Source organism: Ctenopharyngodon idella, chromosome 3 (genome assembly GCF_019924925.1).
Source record: "Ctenopharyngodon idella isolate HZGC_01 chromosome 3, HZGC01, whole genome shotgun sequence".
In the NCBI taxonomy this organism is placed as follows: domain Eukaryota; kingdom Metazoa; phylum Chordata; class Actinopteri; order Cypriniformes; family Xenocyprididae; genus Ctenopharyngodon; species Ctenopharyngodon idella.
In genome coordinates this window covers 32497001-32520188 of record NC_067222.1, presented here as the reverse complement: position 1 = coordinate 32520188, position 23188 = coordinate 32497001, and the positions used below count along the sequence as shown (strand labels likewise).

Genomic DNA, 23188 nt, shown 5'->3' with positions numbered 1-23188 from the left:
CCAAAAAATAACATTCCCAGAACGTTGCAGTGTGGTCATCTTTCAATAACCTAGATAACCCCTAAATAATCATTAGGGGAACGTTAGAATAACGTTAGGGGAACATTAAGGAAATGCTAGAATAACGTTAGGAGAACGTTGGAATTACACTATAGGAACATTAGAATAACATTAGGGGAATGTTATATTAACGTTAGGGGAACGTTAGAATAACGTTAAGGGAACGTTAAAATAACATTAAAGGAAAGTTAAAATAAAGTTAGAATAATGTTAGAATAACGTTAGGGGAATGTTAGAGTAACGTTAGAAGAACGTTAACATTACATTATAGGAATGTTAAAACAATGTTAGGGGAACGTTAAAATAACGTGAGAATTGTGTTTCCTTCTAGAGCATCAGTAAATGTTTGAACCTTTTTTAATAGTTGTGTTTGAGTCCCTCAGTTGTCCTCAGTGTGAAAAGACGGATCTCAAAATCATATAGTCACTGCTGGAAAGGTAAAAAATAGGCAAAAAATATATGAAAACTGAAGAATTTGCAGGACATGGAGGATTTTTCTGAAGAACAGAGCTCAGTTTAACTGCTCAGAACAAACAAGAGACTCATGAACAACCATCACAAAACAAAAAAAAACAGTCGTGGATCATCCAGGAAACCACACACAGTATTAAGAATCAGTGGTTCCCAAACTTTTGAATGGGGTTATTTTAATAAATTCAGCTATTTTTTTGTCTTGTGTACTATATGTAAACATCTTTTATGTAAAATATCTTACTCAGGACAGTACTAAATAAAAAATAACATGCATTTTGTATGATCTCTCTTATTTTGTTGAAATTATTCACATTTTCACAGATCCTGCAAGTGGTTCCCATACTTTTTCATGCAACTATATATATATATATATATATAAAATTGAAAATGTACGAGGAGGAAAGTCCACTGATGAGTTTTACCAAGCATAAGCCATATGTGCCAGCCTGCTGGGACTCAGCACTGGACGGCCCCAGCCCAATTTAATCCTGCTAATAATTACATATGATTCATGAACTAATCAGTTTTTGGGTGTTCTCATTTTGTCTGATTAACCGGTTCACAAAACGATTCGTTCACGAATACGACTGAATTGGTCTAAGCGGTCAACACTTCACCGACTCATTTGTAGAGCAACCGAGGATTTAACTGATTGGCAAAAAGTTATAAAGTTATAAATATCAGACATTTTTATAAATAAAACCATTGCAAATATGTTTACGACATGATTGTATGACAGCTTTGTCAACACGTGCAAAAAGTTTGTTTTAATGCACAACTTTTTTTTCTTTTTTTTTTTTACCAATTTTTTTAGCTGAGAGATGTAATTTTAGTATTGTTTAATGTAATGCAAATCTTTAGATTCTAAATGGCTGTTTATAAGAGCTGAATCATGGCTAAATCAACTGACACATGAAATTAATAAATAATAATAAAAAAATGTAATAAATATCACATAAATATAAATATGTTGTAAAAAAATCACTGGGTCAAAACAGTAACAACAAATATACAGTATGTGTCTTAATTGATAGATTTCATCCGAATCGAATTACGTTTTCAAAGATTTTAACTCGAAACAAGTGAAGGAAATGAGAATGATACCTTTACAAGTCTCCCTAAAGTGAAAGAAGATAATTTTTAAATAATGAATGACATATACCCATGCTGCCTCACTTTGTACCCTTTCAAATTAAAAAGCTACTACAGTAGCCAATTTCTTCAATGAACTATGTGCCTTATAGCTTCATGGTACCCCTTAAAATAACTTATTTTTCTATAAATGTTGTTCTTTCAATTATTTAAATATTATTTATTATGTATTTTTATTTTTTATTGTTTTCTTCCTGGCCTTTCATGATTGTATATTTGATTTAGGACTTCATCGCTGTTACATATTATAATTTGCAACTATGTCTGCCCTTTGAGAATTGTACATTGTTAATATTGTTTGTTCAATGCCTATTTTGTATGTAAATTTGTTTATTTTTCAATAAAAAAAAACGAATCGTTCAAAAAATCGATACAGTGAATCTTCTCATCGCTACATAAGTATTTTCAGCGCCTTCTAGTGTCCTATGATGATAAGGGAGGATCGCTTGAAACTAACGTAACCAACCAACCAACGGCTCGCAAAATGATGGCATCATTACAAATCGGCCAATCAGAAGCAGGCATGAAACAAACCACGAGCTGAGAGTTTTTACACAACAGAAGAATCCTATTGTCAGGAGTGTAACGTGCCAGAAAATAATTTGCAGTATTATTTTATTCTCAAGAACCTTAATCATAGTTTTTTATCTCAATATTTTTTCTCACAGGAAATATATCTAGAATAAAACAACTTTGAGCATTATCCGAAGGTAAGTTGCTAGCTAGCGTGATGGCTCTTGATAATGGTGATAGTTTCATCAGTTCGGCTAAGTTATGAGATGTGTGACTTGTCTAAAACGTTCGTCAACATAATCTTCTTAATATTGTTATTGTAATATACAACCATTTAATCCAAATTACATTTCAACATCTTCTTCGTCCGTTGTTGACGTAACGTTAGCTTCCATCGGAGCCGAATCCGCCGACAGTTAAAACTTTGAGGGGCTGGTTTGCTCTTAGCCAGCTAGCAAATAAGACTGCTGTCTTTACATGTTGATAGTAAGTTCATGTATTCTACGTCTAGTAAGAATGCTTACTCTAGCTTAACATTTTGATAATTTTATAGGCAACATAATTGCATACCACTTTATTGCAACGTCTTTTAGTAGGGAATGATTTTTTTGCCGTTAGCTTAGCTTGGGTTATAAGTCCTTAAGACGTCTTCAGGTAGGCTAAGTCACACAGTTCTTAAATACTGTCATATTGTTACTGTTAAAAAGGGTAGAGTAACAATGAGTTGTACTCCTGAGGGGAAATATCTCTAGTTTTTAAAAATCATCACAAGACACGCCCTTCCTCTTCTGTTTTCCTTTCTATTACAATAAACTGACTCATACAAGAGGAAACGATTTCAATGGCACAGCAGCTTTGTCTAGTCTTTTGTCTGAGTGCATAGTTTATGTACATAGACTGTGCTCATGTCTTATTAATTTTATTATTATCATTATAATATTATTTTTGTATTTTTAGAATGCTTTTTGACTGACCACATGACCAGACAAAGACTGCAAAGCATGACACAACTTGATACATTTGTTACTGTAAATTTTATTGATGGTTTTTATTTTGCCAGTAAACCTGACTAAACAGCAATGAGTGAGTCCGAGCCAGCAACATTTGCTTCTGTTGAACAAGAGAGAGACTACTGGAAGGAGCAGGCTACCAAATACCAGCAGAGGTACTTCAGTGCTGTTTTTTTATTCAAACTGACATTATCTACAATGGACATAAAGTAACTATAGGAAAATTAAGGCAGGTTTGTTGCTAAACACATCAGATAGAACCAAGTATAAGATCTTGCTTTACAACCCACATTCATTGTATTGAATCACTGTGTGTTCAGGGCTGAGGAGGCACAGGAGGAGCTGCAGGAGTTTCAGCAGATGAGTCGAGACTATGAGGTGGAGCTGGAGGCAGAGCTGAAGCAGTGTGACGCCCGTAACCGCGAACTCCTCACAGCCAACAACAGACTCCGCATGGAATTAGAAAACTACAAGGTACCGTGGAGCATCATAGACATGCTAAATACGTTGTTTTTTTTTAGAAGATTTTTAGTAAACAACAATCTATTTAAAGATATGCATCAAGTGATTTAAAAGATTATGGGTCTGTGGTAAATGGAAAATATGCCCGTGTCACACCTTAACAGCTTGCAAACCTGATTTGTCATTGTTGCAAAAGGTGGCTCAGTAAAATATTATTATATGAAAAATTGGTAGTTATTAGTAGTGCTTGTTTTTGTAATGCATCAAATGGATCTATTTATTACCTCAAACTGTATGTAAACAACAGTAATGCGCTGTAAACCGAATTACTGTCTTCTGTTCCTTTTGGATGGGCTGTGTCACATAACATCTCATTAATGGAGTTTAATCTGTAACATTTGAATACGAATTTTATTATCTATAACTGACTTTCTTTCATAAGCATATAACCACAGATAAAAGCCATTTAAACCTTCTGTGACAGAGCGTGTACGTCCAGGATGTCTGTGTCTTTTTTTTTTTTTTCAGTATTTAGTGAATACACAATCGAACATTCACAGACAAACAACAGAGATCCAATTCAGGATGAAGAAAGCAGCTGATGCTTATTTCTGCTTCAGTGTCTGGAGGGCATGGAGGCTCACTCATGATTTTACTTGGTGCTTATTGCAGAAACATGGTTGTAAAACCATATTGCTTTGATTGTTGATTGGGTTTCAGTCAAATTACATCACATGCCTGTTAATTGACCTGAAGTAATTGCCTATATCAATATTTGATAAGAAAAGCCCCCAAATGTTGATAATTTAATGATTTCTGAAGCATCATGTGACACTGAAAGACTGGAGCACTGATGCTGAAAATTCAGCTTTGCATCACAGTTACATTCTAAAATATATTAAAATAAAAAAAAATGTTTTAAATTATAATATTTGGCAATATTATTGTTTTTACTGTATTTTTATCAAATAGATGCATCCTTGGTGTGCATAAGAGACTTCAAAAAGTGGTTTTGTTAAAACTACAGTGCATTTTTCTTTATCTCATCAAACGTCTGTTTTATCTTCTCCTGTGTGGTCTTTTGTCTTGTTTACTAACAGGAGAAGTATGAAACGCAACATTCGGAGGCAGTCAGGCAGATCTCGACTCTAGAAGGAGAACTGGCAGAGACCACCGCCATCAAGGACCAACTGCACAAGTATATCCGGGAGTTAGAACAGGCTAATGATGACCTGGAAAGAGCTAAGAGGTGTGTTCGGTGCTTTTGCCAGTAAAAAAATATAAATAATCGGTTATGCATTCAAGATTTTCATGATTTTAACAATTTATCCCTAAAATCCTGCTCTTACAGGGCTACTATAATGTCACTTGAGGACTTTGAACAGAGAATGAATCATGTTATAGAGAGAAATGCCTTCCTTGAGAGTGAGCTTGACGAAAAAGAGAATCTTCTAGAATCAGTACAGAGATTAAAGGATGAAGCCAGAGGTAAACTCAATGCAAACCTGTTTGTATATACATCATTGACTCTCAACTGATGAACTTCTTTGATAGTCAGTAGTATAATCACCTGATTTGTCCGTCTTAAATGTTTTAATAGATTCAGTGTTTGTGAGCTGATTGTGTTTGCTGTCTTTCTCCTCGGGCAGATTTAAGACAGGAGCTGGCTGTTCAGCAGAAACAGGAGCGCAAGTCCTCAATTAGCCTCTCTAAAGATGCAGAGAAGCCAGAGGCCACACCCGCAAGACCCTCTTCTGTTGTTAACTCCGCCCTCCCATCTCTCCTCGCCACACCCTCCAGACCTCCAGGCTCAGGGAGTGCATTCAACACCCCCTCAGCTTCCTACAGCAGAAGTGAGCTCAAACACAGCATTGCCACTCATTTCTAACATTTAAGAGTTAAAATGTTAGTTTAAATTGTTTCTGTCATGTCTAGTTGAAGGTCTGACTGGAACTCCCCTTACTACATCTGCACGGATATCTGCCCTTAACATTGTTGGAGAGTTGTTGAGGAAAGTCGGGGTGAGTCCAGCTGTAACTGTGGACATTACATCACCAAATAATACACACTCTTTCAGCTGAGGGGGGTCTGTAGTTTTGAATAGCATGTTTTGTCTCTTTGTTCCTGTTTCAGAACCTCGAATCAAAGCTGGCATCATGCCGAGAGTTACACGTCCATGAGAAAACACCCAGCCGTGCATCAATTGGCCAGAGTACACCGAGCATTTCACGGGAAACCTCAGAAATCCCATCCAACACAAATGGCCTGTATGATAAGGGGTTAGTCTCACTATTAATTTAAAAAATATATAATCGACCAGAAAGATGCATATTGTACTATATCTGGCTTGTTTGTAATCATGTTTCTTATTTCTGTGTTGCAGGATGGTGAAACGGTTGGACTTTGGAACAGGATCCAAGATAATGCTATGAATAAAGCGTGCCATCATTTGGAAAACCAGTATTCCTAATACATTAATATGAAAATGCTTTATTTTCAGGAGCTGAAACATATCTTATGCCTCAAGTCTTCCACTATCTGAGAAGGGTTCTGCTTTTACACTCATATCAACCCTGTTATTGTGTCTATAATAACTGTTTACCAGCTCTCTGGCCTGTGGGCTGAAACTGCTACCTGTTGTTTGGCTATTGCGTTGAAGATTTGCATTGTGTTTTGCAGATGTACTAACTCTTAATTTCACACTGTTTGTTTTTTATTTTTGTTTGTGTTGTTTTTAGGTATCTAATGATTATAGCAGTTTTGAAATCTGCACTGTAATCTTGATTTGCTCTTTTTGGGACCATAAATTGGGAGAGTCCATAGATTCACCTCTGCAACCCCATTATATTTGGCACTAAACTACTGATCAATGTCCTATGAAACCTCTACACGTGCTTATTGTTGGTCACTGGACTGGAGCAATGTTGACAGCAGATTCATTTTTTTTAATGCAGAAATACCTGGTTTTATTTTTTTAGAAACTAGCATTTTGATGAAATGAGTTTGTTACTAATGGAATGTCATGTCTTTAGTGTTTAGAGTTGCAAATTATGTTACAAGGAGGTTGGTGAGATGTTGTGAGCAGCTGCTGTTCATATTGTTGTCTCAAAGGGGCTGATGTAAGTAACCAACAGTAGCTGAACTGTTTATGCATGATGAAAACCTTTTTATTTCTAGTAATATCTATTGAACTCCTCGTTTGAACTGTTAGTGCCATCTTTGAATTCAAAGATTTTTCTTTTTTCTTTTTTCTGTACAGTACAGTACTGGAGAGTAGTTGCTATCATATCATGCTCTGAACTTGAATTTATTGTGCCTTAATTTTGTGGCCATATGAAGCTTTGCCTCAAAGTTAACTTGTGTATTGGGGAACTTACTAGCCTGAAAGGGAGTTGCAGCTTCTCTTGCTATTCATCCCAATGTATTAATTCCCTGATATTTCAGGGATTCCAAAATGAAGAGAAAATTGAATTCTGAGTGGAGTTCAATCCCTTAGTTTTCACTTTTCTCTCATTTTTGAGTTGTAGATTTAGTCGAGTAACAAGCAATATGAATACTTCAGTGAAGGGTACAGATATTTTTATGTTAAAAATAGAAATGCAAAGAAAAGAAATGATACATTATTTTATCCACTTTGCCTAGAGGTACTAATGAACAATTATAGAAATAGAGAATGATGGTTGATGGGAATACTTAGCACATATTATTATTGCACCATCTCAGGGCCTCGTGTAAGCAATAACCTCAGTAAAGATGTCTTTACAGTCCAAATTCTGTATTTGTCTCTATATGCACAAGGCATGCACAGTTGCCACTTGTATAATTGTCAACATGGGTTTTCTTCGCTATTAATGAACCTAAACATCTGCAATGTCCATGCATTCCTCAGCAAAGGCAGTGCTTGGTTTATCCTGTCTGTAAAACCATTTTATTGTAGGTTAATCCATAACCTACAAAATAAATGTCTAGTTAACAGGAGTGATTATTTGACTCTCTCTTTTCAAAAATGCTATTGTTAAAGCAAGGATAGAGCTCTTGGTTATGGTCTTTTTTTTTTCCCTTTGATGCAGATTTAATTCTGTATATGTAGATGCATAAAAAGCAATTTAGGTGAACAAAAGTGCCTTGTACACATTTACTTAACAAACCTAAATTATGACAATGTTTTTAAAGCATCCCTTAAAGCATAAGTTTGCGTCCAACTTTGTATTGTTACAATATCAGCAGTAAATGCAAATGAACAATGTGTACTCTTTCTCTGTTACCTCCACCCAGATATCGCTGTTTATTTGTCAGCAGCAGCACTCCAGAAGTTTGCATGTTGCACAAATTTTAACTTTTTTGTTTTTACTGCATAGACAGCCAAATATATCAAAAGCCAATGTGAATTACCCTTAAAATGCTTAAAACAAAAAACGTACCATAGTACAGTGTGGTATCACTTGTTTGTATCACTTTTGTGGTATTTGGATATATACTATGGTATTTAAGGGTTAATGAAACATGGTATCGCTATTGCACATGTCCAAAAACCATGAAGGTATGGTACCAAGGTATTTTGTTATTGATAGAAATCTGGTTGCTTGGAAAACCCTGGTTCTACACACCCCCTTAGAGTTAGTCAGTTAGAATTAGTGAAGAACAGAAGTACCAAATCTCCTTTTTAGGAGATAGTCAAGATTAAATAAGTATAAATTATCATTCAAAAATGTCAAAAAAAAAAAAAAGGCTTTGGAAATGATTTCTTTAGTTGTCATCCTGGGTGCCGTTGATTGGCTCCATTTGAGGTTTCTCAGGTCGACCCAAAGGAGTAGCAGAAGGACCCCCATCTTCTGGGACCTCAGAAGTTTCTATCATGCTCCTGCGTGTTTTTCTGAAGCTTCCGCCTCCACTACGCCTTAATGGGCTGCTGAAAGATGAGTCACTGCCCCGCCTGAGGAACATATGAGAAGATGAGAAACCACATGTCTCCAAACATACCCCTTTCAAGCGTGCAAACCTACGTCTCTGAATGTACTTTACTGTAGGACACAAAACAGGATGTCAAAGAATGGAATTCTGGCTTCACATACATTACAGAAAGGGATCACTGCAGAACAACCTGAGTTTGCTCCTGAGTGAAGACACTTCTCTGCTCAGAGCATTATTGGCCTCGACGGCCTCGTTCAGCTCTTTCTGAAGTTTACGACGAGCAGCAGTGGCACGCTGAGACTCCTCGTCGCTCTCCTCTACCTGCATCTTCAGCTGCCTTGCTCGAAGATTTGCTTTCTCAGCCTACAATATGGATGACATCAGTCAAGAGTTTTCAGTGTCATGAGGAAAACATGGGACCTCAAATGCTTTACATGAATCCTTCATACCTGGTCCTTATACTGCTCTATCTGTTTACGTTCATCCTCTATCTGATTCATCAGTTCCTTTAGTTTCTTGTCCTTCTGCCGCATGGACTTGGCAATCGCTTGTCTCTCCCTGGTGGAAGAAACTAGTTGAGAACCCATCTGTCTTTACAGCCAAATCCATATTAACACTGATGATCTCACCTGCTCTCATGGTCCAGTTGGTCCTCCATTTGCTGTAACTTGGTGTCTAGGATAGCTACAGAGGCCCGTTGCTTGGACTTGACCTGTCCCTCCATCTCCAGCAGCTTGGCCCTCAGCTCTTTGTTCTGCCTCTCCATCAGCTGCCAGCCACTCTCATTCCTCTGAGCATTGGAGCGTTCAATTTGCAGCTCATTGGTCAGTTGATCCACCTAGTTATAGGTAAAAATGATCTGTGGTATCACCTTGAAAGAACACCTTCACTACAGCATGCAAGTGGATGAATGGCACAATAACCCCTTTACCTCCTGCACACTTCTCCGCAGTCTCTCACTAAGAGTCTCCGTGTTTGCCTGTTCCTCGTCAAGCTCCTCTTCCAACTGTTGGATCTTGGCTTCCAGACGACGTTTCTCATCAGACATGCCGGATCTGTCAGTGGACAATTATTGCACATGGTGTTATTCCAGTTTAAACTTCATTTTTCCATTTTGCAAATATTAATTGCCAACTTACTTTCCAAACGAGCCGCTTGCTATCTCCCCTGCTATCTCATCTCTCTCTCGTTCAGCTTGTTTGCGAGCTCTCTCTGCTGTAGCCAGTTCCTATGAAGGCATTGACATTACAATTGCATGGCAAGATATTTAAACTCATGTCCATCAACATTTGATATCATGTATACCTCATGTAAGTGTAAGATTTCTGCCTCCATGGTTCTGGCCTTTCTCTCAGATTCTCTAGCTTCAGAAAGAACCTCCTTGTTGGATGCTCGTGCATCTTCCAGCTCCCTTTGGGAATCTTTTATCTGCGTCTGTCATGGGGAAGACAACTAACATAGATAAATGTTGATAAAGGCTTGGAAAACTAAAATACTTTGAAGGTTTGACCCTCTGACCTGAGACTTGCGAAGTTGTTTAATGGCCTCATCCCTCGCCCTGCTGATGGCATCAACTTGGTCTTCAAGGTCCTGCAAATCCCCCTCAAGTTTCTTCTTGGCAGCTGCCAGTGAAGTTCTCATCTTCTGCTCATCTTCTAGCTCAGTCTCAAGCTCATGTACCTATGTGCCAAGTGGGTAAATATAAGAGAATAATTGCTATTGCTGATTTGAGGAGGGTAAGGAGTCTACAAGAAGTGCCATGCAGTTCAGATTCAGAAAGATCTACAAAAGCATCATTGAGCAACAAAAATCAAAACAAAGAAATCTATCTTCACCTGCTTGAGCAGTTGTTTCCTCTTCTCTTCACTTTGCTCCTCTCTGCCCTGCAGGTCTCTTTGAAATTGGACTTTGAGGGCCTGCATATTAACTTCCAGATGGAGTTTAGCATCCTCTGCAGTCTGTAATTCATCCTCAAGTTCCTCCATCTGAATTGCCATCTCCTCCACTTGAGCCTCCAATCCACGTTTGGCCTTCTCCAGCTCATGGACCTTTCATATATATATATATTTTTTTATATAAATTTTTAGTAATCTAATGTCAGACAACAGAATCTCTAAGTTTACTAAGGTCTAATGTCCAACTTTCATGCTACTATAAAACACAACTTACGTTTCTGCCCACGTCATCCTTTGAACTGATCAGATCTTCCATCTCAGCGCGAAGTGCCTTATTAAGTTTCTCTAATTCTCTTAAGGAACCCTGGGATTCTTCCAGTGCTCGAGTCAGGGCCAAACATTTGGTCTCCTTCTCCCGTGCCTCAGCCTCTGCACTATCACGCTCCTGAGCATATTTGCTGGAGATGGTCTTCTCATCAGAAAGCATCTTAATGAGAAAAAAAAAAAAAAAATGAGTAGCAGTAATTGTACTGTGGAAATTAGGACAAATTAGTTGAAACACAGAAGTGCAACCTGGTCAAATTTCCGTTGTTTCTTCTCCAGATTTGAAACCAGCTGTCTCTGGTTGTCCAGGTCCACCAGCACATCCTCCAACTCTTGCTGAAGATGATTCTTGGTCTTCTCCAGCTTGTCATAGGCTGCAGCTTTCTCTTCGAACTCTCCATTTGTGGCCTCCAGATCCCTCTGTAGTCGTCTCTTGCTTTCTTCAAGCATTTGGAAATTGCTGGAGTACTCATCCAACTTCTTCTTTGCATCTGACAACTAGAAACAAACTTATTTAAACTCCTTCATTCGTACATATTTATTTTGGCACAACTGATTGTCATATGCTGAGATGCTTTATGAAATTATATTGTAATTGTGAGAGACTGACCTGTGTGTTAAGGGTAGAGACCTGTCTCTCCACGTTCCTTCTGGCTTCTGCCTCTTCCTCCATTTGTTCCAGCAGACTGTTTCGCTCATCCTCCATTTGACGTAGGCGAGTGGAAAAATTCAGTTTTTGACGGGTCTCCTCACCAAGTAGCTCCTAAATAGGCACACAGACAAAACATTAAGTGCTTCTCAGAATAGTTATTACAGCTTGATGGCTGTCACAATTCTTTAGATCGGGGCCTTTTAAAAAAAACAACAAAAAAAAACAATTATGATGATCCCCTTCCCAAAATATAAAAGCAGCTATATATTTTCATGTAAATAACCATTTAAGTGAAAAATAAATATGTGTAAAATATCTTTTTTAAATTGTCTTTTTTTGTATCTTATCTGACATTAAAATCAAACCCCTGCTTTAGATTATACAGTACCTGTGTATCTTGGAGCTGTGAGTTGAGGCTGGCAACATCTTTACTCAGCTTGATGTTCTTGCTCTCTGCCTCATTGAGGATGCTATTCACATTGTTATACTCCATCTGAGAGATTTTATAAAAGACATCCATCAATCAGGTATTTCTGTACAGAAACCTTGCACTGTTTCTATAGTAATATTTTCAAAGTGTTTATTCAGAGAATATGTCTGAACGTAAAACGCACAGTCAGTTTAGACACTGCATCTCCAAGCTCTTCCCGCTTCCTCTCGCTCTCATTGAAGCGAGTCTGAAGGTCAGCAAGCTGGGTCTCCACCTTCTTCTTCTTCTGTTCCACATCCTGCTTTGCATTGCCCAGTGATCGAAGGTTTCCATTCAGGTCTACAACCTCCTTCTCTAGGGCCTGTTTTGCCTTCTCTAGACTGGCCTTGGCCTGTGTTTCAGGTTCAGTTTCAGAAATATAAATATGTTTACTTTGAATCATTTTGCAGAAGGACTTACAAATGAAGAAACCAATATTAGATAGAAAACAATATTAAAAGGAGCCAACAATGTTAAAAAAAAAGTACCAAAACAGTTAGTTTTTCTTGTGCACTGTAATTTTCTTTTGTTTTATGTCAATATTAGGCAGTTTTCTTACCCGTTTGGATTGCTCCAGCTGTTGACTAAGTTCATTAACAGCATGAGCATGTTTTTGTTTCATTTCTTGCACTTGAGCCTCATGGCTTCGGCCTTCTTCTTCTATCAACTTTTTCAGCATGGCCACCTCCTGCTCTCTTTTAGCCCTGGCCAAGAAAGATACAAATATTCTAAGATCTAGTCTACCATATCTTCACTTGTAAATGGTAAAAAGGTAAGAAATGACTATTTGAAAGGTCCATATTGAAATAATTACCGTAGCTCTTGTTGCGCCGCTGTGGTGTCTAGTGTGTCCTCCAGTTCAGTCCTCAAGGCCGACAGCTCTTCTTCCAGCTCCTTTCTGGCCTTTTCTGACTTCCTACAAGCCTCCTGTTCAGCATCAAGTTCATCATGAAGCTCTGAGACAAGTCCTTCCATTTCCTGTATCTTTTTCAGAGCACTGCTCTTCTGAGCTGATTCTTTTTCCACGCTGGACAATATACAGATAGTCTGGTTACAATTTACAATGAGCAGTGAAGCAATGTCTTTAATCAGTCGTTTATGATGTGAGTAACAATATACCATGCCCGAAGTTCCTGAATTTCCCCTTCACTTCTGCCTTGCTGCGTCTTGAACTCTGCTATCTGGGTCTGCAGGTCCTTCAATTGTTCCTGTACATCATTATACTCAGTCTCCAGTTTACGTTTGGCTTTCTCTACATCCTGTCGACTCTTCTCTTCCTTCTTCATTCGAACTGCACAGACACACAGAATACTGCTTCAAAGTATTTACCACATTATTTGATTTGACTAGATTCAAAAGTGACAATGAAAAACCTTCAAGATCTGAAATCATAGATTCATGTTTAGCCTTCAGTTTAGTCAAATTTTTGGATTTTTCTTCCTCCTCAGCAAGGTTGGAGCAAAAGTCAGCTAACCGATCCTCCAACTGTTGCTTCTCCTAAATACACAGAAGCAGCAGCCATTTTACTCAGATCTGATATTTGTTTTCCACAAAAATAATAATCATTCAAATAAAAATATAGTCTAGTCAAACCTTCTGCAACTTGCTGTTTTGATCCTCCACAATGAGGAGATCTTCCTCCAGTTTCTTAATCTTCCCATCCGCAGCGCCACTTTCCAGTCGAAGCTTCTGTTTGGCACCTTCTTCTTCTGCCAGTCGATTCTCTAAATCCTACACACAGCAATAGATGAATACAGGTTTCTTATTTTCTTTTCCCAAATCTTATGAGAGAGAGAATAAATAAACATATAAATAAATAGTAATTCTTATATATAATAATCTTATGTTTGTGACAATGTCTCATTATTGTTATTCTACTTGTTCATTAGTCTATGATAATTGATCGCTTCTAAACCTTGAGTTGTTGTTGCAAATTCGCCTTCTCTTGCTGAAAGGCTTGGCTTCGCTCCTCCTCCTCTTCAAGTCGAGCCTCCATCTCATGCAGCACGTCCTCCAGCTCTTGCTTCTTTGCCTCCAGCCGTATCCTCACCTCCTCAGATTCTGCATACAGCTCTGCCTCCTCCTGGAGCTTGGCCTGTAGCTTGTCCCTCTCCTCCACCACCTATTAAAGATGAAATACAAATACACACTCCAGTCATTTGTGCGTACCGATAGTGAATCAAATGAATGTTGCATTGTAGTTGAGTTTGGATCTCATATGGTTCCACTCTTGTACCTGGTTGTGTTTCTCTGTGATCTCCTTTAGTTCAGTTTCAGACTTCTGGGCAATATCTTTGGCTCTCTGAAGCTCCTCCTCCTTTTGACTCATCTCCTCCTCTTGACGAGTCACCTGAAGCAGGGGTTTGACCTAAACGAAAACGTAAATTGACCACAAAATGACTACAATGGTATTTAAATTTACATGGATATGTGTTATACTGTTTTGCACTTACTTTAGTGAAAAGTCTCCACCACTGCCAGTTCCTGAGAGTCAGATAAACAGCGCAGTTCCTCTGAATCACTTTCATGGCTGTCAGCTGCTTTTGTTTCTTGCTGAATGCCCTGTAAATTTGGAGGTTTTAGAAACATCAAACTTTTCTATATGTGACATCTTTAGCCACAATCTAACTACAATCGCAGTAAATACAGTGCAAGAAGATTCAAAGGTAGATGGTGTGTAAATATTTAGCAAGAACTCACTTTCTGCTAAGAAAGCCACGGGCCTGGGCCTGGAAGGCAATTATGATAACAGTCAGTTTCAGGTCACGTTCTTCCTCCAACTGTGCCAACACTCCTGTACGGAAAAATATCTTGCTCAGACCAATCCGGTACAGGTTGGGGTCCAAGTCTAGATGTTTGATCTGATGGTTAAAAAGTAGAGAGAAGTTTTCATCAAGGTATGATAGGATGAAATAAAATTTCAGTACAAGAATATATATTTTGCTCAACTCACCATTAGGGTACAGGCTTGTTTTCCATCCATGAACCCTTTAGGAATAGAGCCGGCAGCTAGGACCTCATAGCTAAAAAAAAAAAAAAAAAAAAAAAAAAAGATCAGTAATTGTAATCGGTAATCTTTCTTCATTAGAAACATCCAAACTCTATATTTGAAATGATCACGCATGTGTTTCAGAAATTACTCACCGCTGGCGGAACTCGTGAAAGACGATACGATTGGGGAAGCCTTGGCGACAGATGCGGATTCCTTCCAGTACACCATTACAGCTCAACTGCTCTAGAACCAGGTGGGCATCTATCTTGCCAGCCTAAAGACAAAAACAGTGAAAAACAGACTCTGTTTTACTATTACTTTTACTAATACATACAGTACTGTACAAAAGTCTTAGGCCACCATTTAGATGTTGTTTTAGCAATGGTATAATGACCATATATTATTTCTGTCTTTTTATTAGAATATAACCAGAAAATACAGGAAATTTGTATGCAGTATTAAAAAACAGACAAAAATGGCTTCTATAGGCTAAAGTGGCAAGTATTTAGTGTCCTCCGCTTACACTTGAGCAATAGCAGGAACCTGGCTCTCTTAAACATAAATGGAATGGAAAAGGACTGGAAGAAAAATTCAAAATATATATACTTTTTAACGTATGGATTAAATATATTACTGGTTTAATGTATACTCTTGTCTACATTTGAAAAAGGCATTTTGTTTAGTTGTACCATTGAATACAGATTTGAATCACTATATTATCATATTTGCTGTGGCATACCCTTTTTTCGTGGTTGGGAATGATGCAGCGTACAAAGTTTGGTTGAGTGTTATGGAGAGTCGTCATGAGCTTGCCAAGAGACTCTTTGTACAGCTGTCCCACGGTGCGGAACATGCCTTTCTTGGACTTGGAAGCAGCAGGAGCTACGCTATCCGACTTAGCCATTTTAGCCATGGTTTCCAAACCCACCACACGGTCCACTATGGGAACAAAGGGCTTTCTTTCAAAATGCATTTTAGATCAGTTACATTTAAAATAATGTGAGAAAATTAAAAGCTTCCTTTATAGAGCATACATTATTCTCTTTCTGCTTAAACAGAAAAACAGAAGTCAATTGTGTTGTTATTTTTCCTCACCATCCTTCCAGATGTCCTGCACAAAAGCACTGGAAGAGTTACTCAGTAGGGCTGTAACATTGTCATTGAGTGGGTCCATGTTTTTAGTCAACCAAGATGTGGCATTATAATCCACCTAAATCAAATGAAAGCATTATTATTAGATTAGTCATAATTATATAATTTTTCCCATAATGGCCTCATTTTAAGCACTTCGACTGCTCTACAATTGCTCTGTTCAGATAGAGACAGACAGGCAGATAGATAGATAGATAGATAGATAGATAGATAGATGTTGAAAACAGTTGTGCTGTGTCACTTTTGATCTATTTAACTGATGAATAATAAGTATTAATTTATTTTTCAAAGAATACCTTGCCAGCGTAGTGTTGCACAGTAAAGAAAGTCTTCTCCTTTAGATTCTTGGGTTTGGAGAATTTGCAGTGGCTTGAGTGGGTGTTTGTGAGTTTTTCGACAAAAGAAACATCAGTTGCTTTTGGAAACCAGCACTCCTCGTCTAGCAGAGCTAGGATACCTGGAGGATTGTTCTATAAGAGAGACCCAAAAGAAATGACATAACTGAGTAACTTTTACAGATGATCATAGATTATTAGCTTACACTTAAACCTATGAATGGTGTTGTTCATAAACTGACTGGTCTCTCAATGAGCTCAATGCAGGGCTGGAGGTCCAGACCGAAGTCAATGAAACTCCACTCAATGCCTTCCTTCTTGTACTCCTCCTGCTCCAGGACGAACATAGTGTGATTGAAGAGCTGTTGCAGTTTCTCATTGGTGTAATTGATGCACAGTTGCTCAAATGAGTTATCCTGTGAGAAAGGGAAAAAAATGAAAGCCTCAAGTTTTGAAAGTTCATGTTTGGATTTTATAATCTGTCTACAAAGACTTTTAACCTGTCAGACTCACCTCAAAAATCTCAAACCCAGCAATGTCTAAGATTCCCAGAAAAGAGGCTCCCTGGCGCTTTGTCTTATCTAGAGCCTTGTTGACACGTGCCAAGATCCAGCGAAACAGACGGTCATACATGGCCTTGGCCAAGGCTTCAACTGCAAAGTCGGCCTGATAAATGGACATATTATTATAGTTTATTATATGAATTCACATATTACAAAAATGTGTCCATCTTCTTTTGCATTACAATTTCACAAATTAGAGAACTTTATTTTTTATTACTAATAAGTAAAAAAACAATGATAAACCAGTTTACCCCAAACAGAATCTTCTTCCATCACATCTTATACCAGTAATGTATAATATAACTATGGTTATACCGGCATGTGCCAGCTACAGTATTGCCAAAGATAAATGTTACTTTGTACAGTCTTCATATTACATTTCTGCAAAGTTGACAGAAAATTTACTCGCAATTGCTGTCCTGCATCAAAACATGAGTCTAATTGTGTTTTAGACCAGATAGGGAATGCCAGTTGAGTGTGACCAAGTACGTTTATTGCTAATAAAATGATAACTTTATAATGTCTGGTCTCTCGGTATCATCTCAGTTAGCTTTTATTACATTTTATACATGCACAGTAAAATGATTCAAGCTTTTTCTGATTCAAGTTTTAGTGTGGACAAGAATCTTTGCTAGTGTGGATAGAAAGTGTTTTGAAACGAAAATGCCATTTTCAAATGTATCTGGGTTAAAGTAGATGTAGCCATAGTGTGGTAATGCACCTGTTCTTTGGTCTGAGCCTTCTGTACCAACTCTCTGCCTACTTTAATGCGAGGAGTGAGAATGGCTTTGGTGAAGTCAATCACATTAATCCCCTGCAGATGGCACACTTTCTGTGCAGCTGGTGGATACATTTAACACAACATGTAAGCATTTTGTTTTAGTCTGGTTCAGGATAAGACCAACATTACAGATTAATCCCTCTGAACTCTGATTGTTTACCCGTGTTGTCTGGCATGCTGGCCTGCTCCTGGTTTTTCTCTGCTTTGAACTCGATGTTCCCAAGCTGCAGCACAGTAGAACATACTTTCAACATGCCTAAAAGAAAAGCAACACTTCATGTAAAACGGCACGAAAAGATAGGATGTAAAGTTATAATCGTCATAGTTTTGTTAAATACCTATTCTTTCCTCCTCGTTGAAGCCCAGGACCTCCATGGCCTCCAGAGTCTCAACCAACATCTCATCATCTTGCTGGTTTTGTACCTGCACGTGCCCAGCCACCAGGAAACGGTAGTTACCAAAGTCTTCTAGCAAGAGCTCGTCTGTGGAAGAGAATGATCGCTAGTGGTATGTCTGAAATGATGCAGACAACACTCCAACTATCACAAATTTCATTTTCTGCTTTTTGATGAAATCTGTGTTCTTGAATGTAATTTCACAAGATTTATTAGAGAGTTGTTAGAAATACCACATTAATGGAAATTCTTGCTTCTCACCTCGCATTTTGTCCTTGGCTCCAGCCACCATGTAGTAGAAGATGTGGAAGGATCTTTCGATTTTGGCCTGTCGGATACACCTGGACTTTTCCAGGAGGTCTGGATTCATTAAGACATTAAGGTGCTTAACTTTATGGATATCTGCATATTAATCTGCATATTTTAGAAATGTTTGATCTAATTAATTTTGATATCAAACTATAATGTTAAAGATTCAGTGGAAGGGCTTATTAGGATACAGGTTTCAATGTTTGCTCCAACGATGTAGCCAGTGTTGTCAAAGTTGATTTTAATAAATTTACCCTGAGAAGTTAAAAACAGCAAAAGTTTTTATACTAAAGTTGATTATAATGATAATCAGCAAACATTCAATACCAAAACAATGAATTATTAACTCACAAATCTTGAGGAATTATCATTTTTGATGGTCTTTGCATTTCCAAATGCCTCCAGAATGGGATTGGCCTGCAGGAGCTGCTTCTCTAGCTCCCCCTGGACAAACAAAATGTCATTCTTTGCCATTCAACGCAGTCAGACCATGAAATACTAAGCATAACATATACCAAAAAGCTTTTCTAAATGTACGTTATATATTATGTTGTATATATGAAAGTAAAAGAACATTTCAGGTATCGGTCATGTTTGATGCTTTTTGATTGACATGTAAAATAAGAAAGGCACAGACATCCAAAATGTATATGACAAGAAGCTCAGATACTCACATATGCTAACTGGGATCCTTTTTGTTGCTAAATGGAGGCAAATAATGAACACGTTAAAATGGAAAAGTGCAGAGTATGACTCGTTTAAAAGTTTAAAAGTTAAGTAGGAATTATTGTAGGAATGGTCTTGACAGCAATTCTATGAATTATTGTGTCTTTGATGTCCAGTGATTGGTTACTTCAGATCTGCATATCCTGTGCATTATTGTAAAAGAGTTTTGCTTGAGAAATGCACACACTGTAAAAAAGAATTGTTGGTTTAACTTAAAAAAGTAAGTTACCTGGTTGCCTTAAAATTTCATTAAGAGTTCATTAAAATTAAAAATTTGAGTAAATACAATGAAGGTGATTGGTTTAATTAACAGAAACTCAGATTATTATGTTATCTGAACTACATTAATTATCTAAGTTGATTTGACAAATGAAAAAATGTTATGATAGCAAATCAAATTTTTTACAGTGCAGCCACCCAAAAACACTTGCAGAACCATACAGTACCATTAATGTACTGTACCATGAAATATTTAAACATATCTTGTTTAGTGCTGAAGATATTATATCCTATCACAAAGACGTGACCGTCTATTATTCTAATCAAACACTACACTGTTGTCAAAATCTTAACATTAATGAACACAAGCAAAAATCCTGTTTTCATAACAGATACTGGATGGAGTATTAAATGTCAATGGGTTGAATGATATAAAGTTTAACTCACAGAGCCGGCGTCTCTCTTCGCTTTGTGTGATGATGCCACAACAGCGAGGTACTGGATGACTTTTTTGGTGTTTTCCGTTTTGCCTGCACCTGACTCGCCACTATTAAACATACATAAAGAATGCTGTCACGCTTCACATAATTATTTGCATAATAATTTACTTATCAGGCTGGTTTGCAAATATAATGATATTGTGCATAAAAATTTGTATTATTTTATTGCCCATTTGATATTTGAGCTGTCAAACTTAAGCTCTGGTAATTCTTGCAAATTTATCTGCTGATTGCATCTTTACTGCATGGTGCCTCACAGACACAATGGATACTTCTTTCCTTGGGCTGCCAGTGAAAATGAGTGGATAAGCATAAATGCTTTACCTCTAAAGAGCTTGTCTGTATTGGCACAGTAATGGATAAAAAGTCTATGGAGCAAATAACATGTTGGATATTTAGAACTTACGTGCAGAGCACAGACTGGTCCTCACGCTCTGTGGAGAAAAAACAGTAACATTTGAACTCAGTACAAGGACAGGGCAAGAAATGCATGAACTGTCACAGTTAAGAACCTGAACGAGATTAACAAGGGGCCAGGCTGTCTAAACACAAACTCCACTATTGTTCACTGAAGGTCCCCACCTCCAAAATCTTACATATTCTAAATTGAGTACAGGGTGAGATTAACTTCAGCTCATCCTTCCAAATATAGCTGTTAAAAAAGTCAGTGAGAAAAGGAAAGGCCCCATGTATGGCAATTTTGATGGCTGTAATCCACAGCCTGTGAGAAGCAGTGCCCGACACACACTCTCCAGTGCACAGCTGGCTGAGCTGGACAGAATAACTATACAACATGAATCATTATTCTATATTTGCAGTGTGCAGATACACAACATGGAAAGAGTTACGTTTAGCAAGAAAAACATGATTTTTGTATCTTGGATGAGAGACCAAATGGACTAGTTTCCATATTAAACCTGTTAATTTTACTAACTGTTTGTATAGGGTGTATTCAGTGAGTTAAGACTGGTGGTCACCTTGCAGCATGTTTCTATAGGCATTATCAGTGACGGCATAGATGTGAGGAGGAACCTCATGACGCTTCTTCCCCTTGTACATCTCAATGATCTTCTCAGAGTAGATGGGCAACATCTTATAGGGGTTTATCACCACACAGAAGAGGCCTGAGTACGTCTGAAGAGTTTACAATATACATATGTTATTTACATATATATGTATATGTTCAAAATATATGCTGGGAAGCTGCAATATTATTATACATTTTATAATAAGTTTTTTTCATACTATCAGGTACCAGGTACTATTGATACCAGGGACCCCCAGATATTAAAGTATAAAGGCATATATATATATATATATATATATATATATATATATATATATGAAGCAGCACAACTGTTTTCAACATTGATAATAATAAGAAATGTTTCTTGAGCAGCAAATCTGCCTATTAGAATGATTTCTGAAGGATCATGTGACTCTGAAGACAGTTAACCATTTATTAAAATATATAAAATCTGGATTAATTTTGTATTGAAATATTTACTTATTGTACTGTTAAATGAATAAACATAAAGAGACATTAAATTAGATTTGTCTAAAGCTCTTCACAAATGTTTTCTGTAGACACCCCTTTAGGAGTCCTTGTACCCTATTTTGAAAACCCCAGTTTGGACCAACTGAATAAGGTGAAGTTTGAATGCACTTACATAAATGAGACCTGAGAAATACCTCTCCCTGAGGTTGTGCAGCACTGAGGCCTCATTCAAGCAGGTCAGTGCAGCCATGTCTTCAACCTTGTTGAACTTGGGTGGGTTCATTTTCTGGATGTCATCTTTGCTGACGGTCATCTTCTTTCCATTGTCAAGCTCAACCACCACCTCGTTCCCCGTCTCTTCTTTGATGCTGGCTGACTGAAAACCTTCCTTTTCTGAGGGTATCCACACCATCTTTTTGGTAGACCAATCGGCCTGGGCCACCCCAGTGTTTTTGAAGTCATTGTCAAGAAACAGAAACTTGCTGCTGTCGTCGTTGTCTGGTTGCATGGTTGCTCTTGAAGTATTTCTGTGAGTTATTCTGTGAAGTAATCAGAAATGTGTTTTATCCTCTGTCTGTATTAGCTCCTTTGACACTATGATGGATGTGCAAACATGTTGCCTCATTTTATAGGCAAACCACACAGCCATATCTTTGCCACTCACGGGCCACTTGTTCTCTGCAGCTATAAAACATGTTAAAAGGTGATAATAAATGCCCCATGATCATCCCTTATATGGAGTGTGTCCAGTAAAAGCTTTCTCACACACCTCTGACATACTGGTGTCAATTTATATCAGCTGTTTTGTATTTAAGTATCTGATTTGCATGACAAATTTTCAGGTCATTTTACAGTCAGTATGCCATAGACATTTATAATCTTCTTACAAGATATTTATACTGTTAAATATAATAAAATTACGTATGTCCTAATGAGCTCTGCAATTTTAAATAAAGTACAGTTCCAACCTGACACCTTAAATATAAAATTGTACTGATCAATTAACATAAAAATACAGTATGCTTTTTCTTTTTTTGAAGATTAAGTAAAATATGAATAAAACAAAATGTATAGTAAGTATAATGCTATATATATATATATATATATATATATATAAAATAAATCTAATACTCACATGCTATGATAACCTCTTCTTGGTTTTGCAGTGTCAGTGTATGCTTAGAGCAGTATCCAAAAAATGAGTTCCTTGGATGATCTTTATTAATTTTGGAGTCTTAATTTATGGAGAGCCTTAGCTTTGGTGGGTGGAGCCAGTCATTTGGACCATCCTACAGCTGAATTCATCTGAATAAAGTACAAGTGCTATTGGCCTATGCAAATGACGAGGCTTTTCCTCTGAAAGACAAGTTTTGTAAAGGTCATTAAACACTAAATGACTATCTGTATGTCAAAGAAACTTCGCTTAAGTCATTATTAAATATGGTCAATATACCTGGTGATTGTAGCGCTTATCCAATGCACAATAAGTCAGCCATAAAACTTTTATATAAATCATCAAGGTCATGTTTATAACTGATATATTATGGTTCAATTTCATGGTTACCTCAAACAGTTTCTTTGACCCATAGTTGTCTAGAATGGCAAGCCGTTTTAACATTTAAACCAAAAAACTTACTAGTATCTATTTCATGGTGCGTTCACACAGAATAATTATGAGATTCCGACTTGTAAAAAACATTCACATCCCCATAGAACTTGTAATTACAACTTGTAAGATCTGAATTTTTGGAGAGCTCCAACTTGTATCACGTGATCGCTTTACCATCTGACCTTTG

General features: G+C 37.4%; 2 protein-coding genes and 1 long non-coding RNA gene across 5 annotated transcripts; 2 read left to right on the top strand and 1 right to left on the bottom strand.

Moving 5' to 3' along the window:
* Positions 1-2180: 2180 nt before the first annotated feature.
* On the top strand, positions 2181-7649 carry nde1 (nudE neurodevelopment protein 1). The gene is made up of 9 exons (XM_051888064.1): positions 2181-2396; positions 3260-3364; positions 3530-3683; positions 4772-4920; positions 5023-5159; positions 5321-5524; positions 5607-5692; positions 5805-5950; positions 6055-7649. Exons 2-9 carry the CDS (start codon positions 3279-3281, stop codon positions 6101-6103), a joined length of 1011 nt encoding a protein of 336 aa, XP_051744024.1. The 5' UTR covers positions 2181-2396; positions 3260-3278; the 3' UTR covers positions 6104-7649.
* myh11b (myosin, heavy chain 11b, smooth muscle) lies at positions 7234-22634 on the bottom strand. 3 transcript variants are annotated; one of them, XM_051888047.1, is made up of 42 exons: positions 22528-22634; positions 21565-21931; positions 20872-21028; positions 20301-20328; positions 19842-19941; positions 19124-19150; positions 18801-18893; positions 18641-18704; positions 18402-18500; positions 18084-18227; positions 17906-18001; positions 17686-17804; positions 16915-17067; positions 16644-16817; positions 16363-16536; positions 16010-16124; positions 15654-15853; positions 15067-15188; positions 14876-14945; positions 14623-14783; positions 14376-14484; positions 14159-14290; positions 13838-14044; positions 13516-13653; positions 13296-13419; positions 13042-13213; positions 12737-12949; positions 12482-12626; positions 12068-12274; positions 11842-11946; positions 11412-11564; positions 11051-11299; positions 10752-10964; positions 10418-10630; positions 10101-10262; positions 9888-10016; positions 9722-9810; positions 9514-9637; positions 9212-9420; positions 9032-9140; positions 8773-8945; positions 7234-8604 (listed from the first exon to the last, which is right to left on the bottom strand). In XM_051888047.1, exons 2-42 carry the CDS (start codon positions 21898-21900, stop codon positions 8418-8420), a joined length of 5994 nt encoding a protein of 1997 aa, XP_051744007.1. In that variant the 5' UTR covers positions 21901-21931; positions 22528-22634; the 3' UTR covers positions 7234-8417. The 3 variants fall into 3 exon arrangements, with proteins under 3 accessions (XP_051744007.1, XP_051744006.1, XP_051744008.1); XM_051888046.1 differs by lacking the exon at positions 22528-22634 and having other exon boundaries at positions 21565-22146; XM_051888048.1 differs by lacking the exon at positions 22528-22634 and having other exon boundaries at positions 8429-8604; positions 8744-8945; positions 21565-22146.
* Positions 14646-21875, top strand: LOC127509396 (uncharacterized). Its single transcript, XR_007929217.1, has 5 exons — positions 14646-15167; positions 18107-18252; positions 18426-18522; positions 21482-21628; positions 21724-21875. It is a non-coding gene; the product is annotated as an uncharacterized LOC127509396 (long non-coding RNA).
* Positions 22635-23188: the final 554 nt, after the last annotated feature.

What these genes read in the sequence shown, in the direction of transcription:
- nde1 (XM_051888064.1), top strand. Translation starts at nt 3,279, where the DNA reads ATGAGTGAGTCCGAGCCAGCAACATTTGCTTCTGTTGAACAAGAGAGA. An exon ending in TGGAATTAGAAAACTACAAG is followed by an intron (nt 3,684 to 4,771) that starts GTACCGTGGAGC and finishes GTTTACTAACAG; the next exon opens with GAGAAGTATGAAACGCAACA. An exon ending in AGTTGTTGAGGAAAGTCGGG is followed by an intron (nt 5,693 to 5,804) that starts GTGAGTCCAGCT and finishes TTCCTGTTTCAG; the next exon opens with AACCTCGAATCAAAGCTGGC.
- myh11b (XM_051888047.1), bottom strand. Translation starts at nt 21,900, where the DNA reads ATGCAACCAGACAACGACGACAGCAGCAAGTTTCTGTTTCTTGACAAT. An exon ending in CGAAGAGAGACGCCGGCTCT is followed by an intron (nt 19,151 to 19,841) that starts GTGAGTTAAACT and finishes GCCTCCATTTAG; the next exon opens with CAACAAAAAGGATCCCAGTT. An exon ending in TCTCTACCCTTAACACACAG is followed by an intron (nt 11,300 to 11,411) that starts GTCAGTCTCTCA and finishes GTTTGTTTCTAG; the next exon opens with TTGTCAGATGCAAAGAAGAA.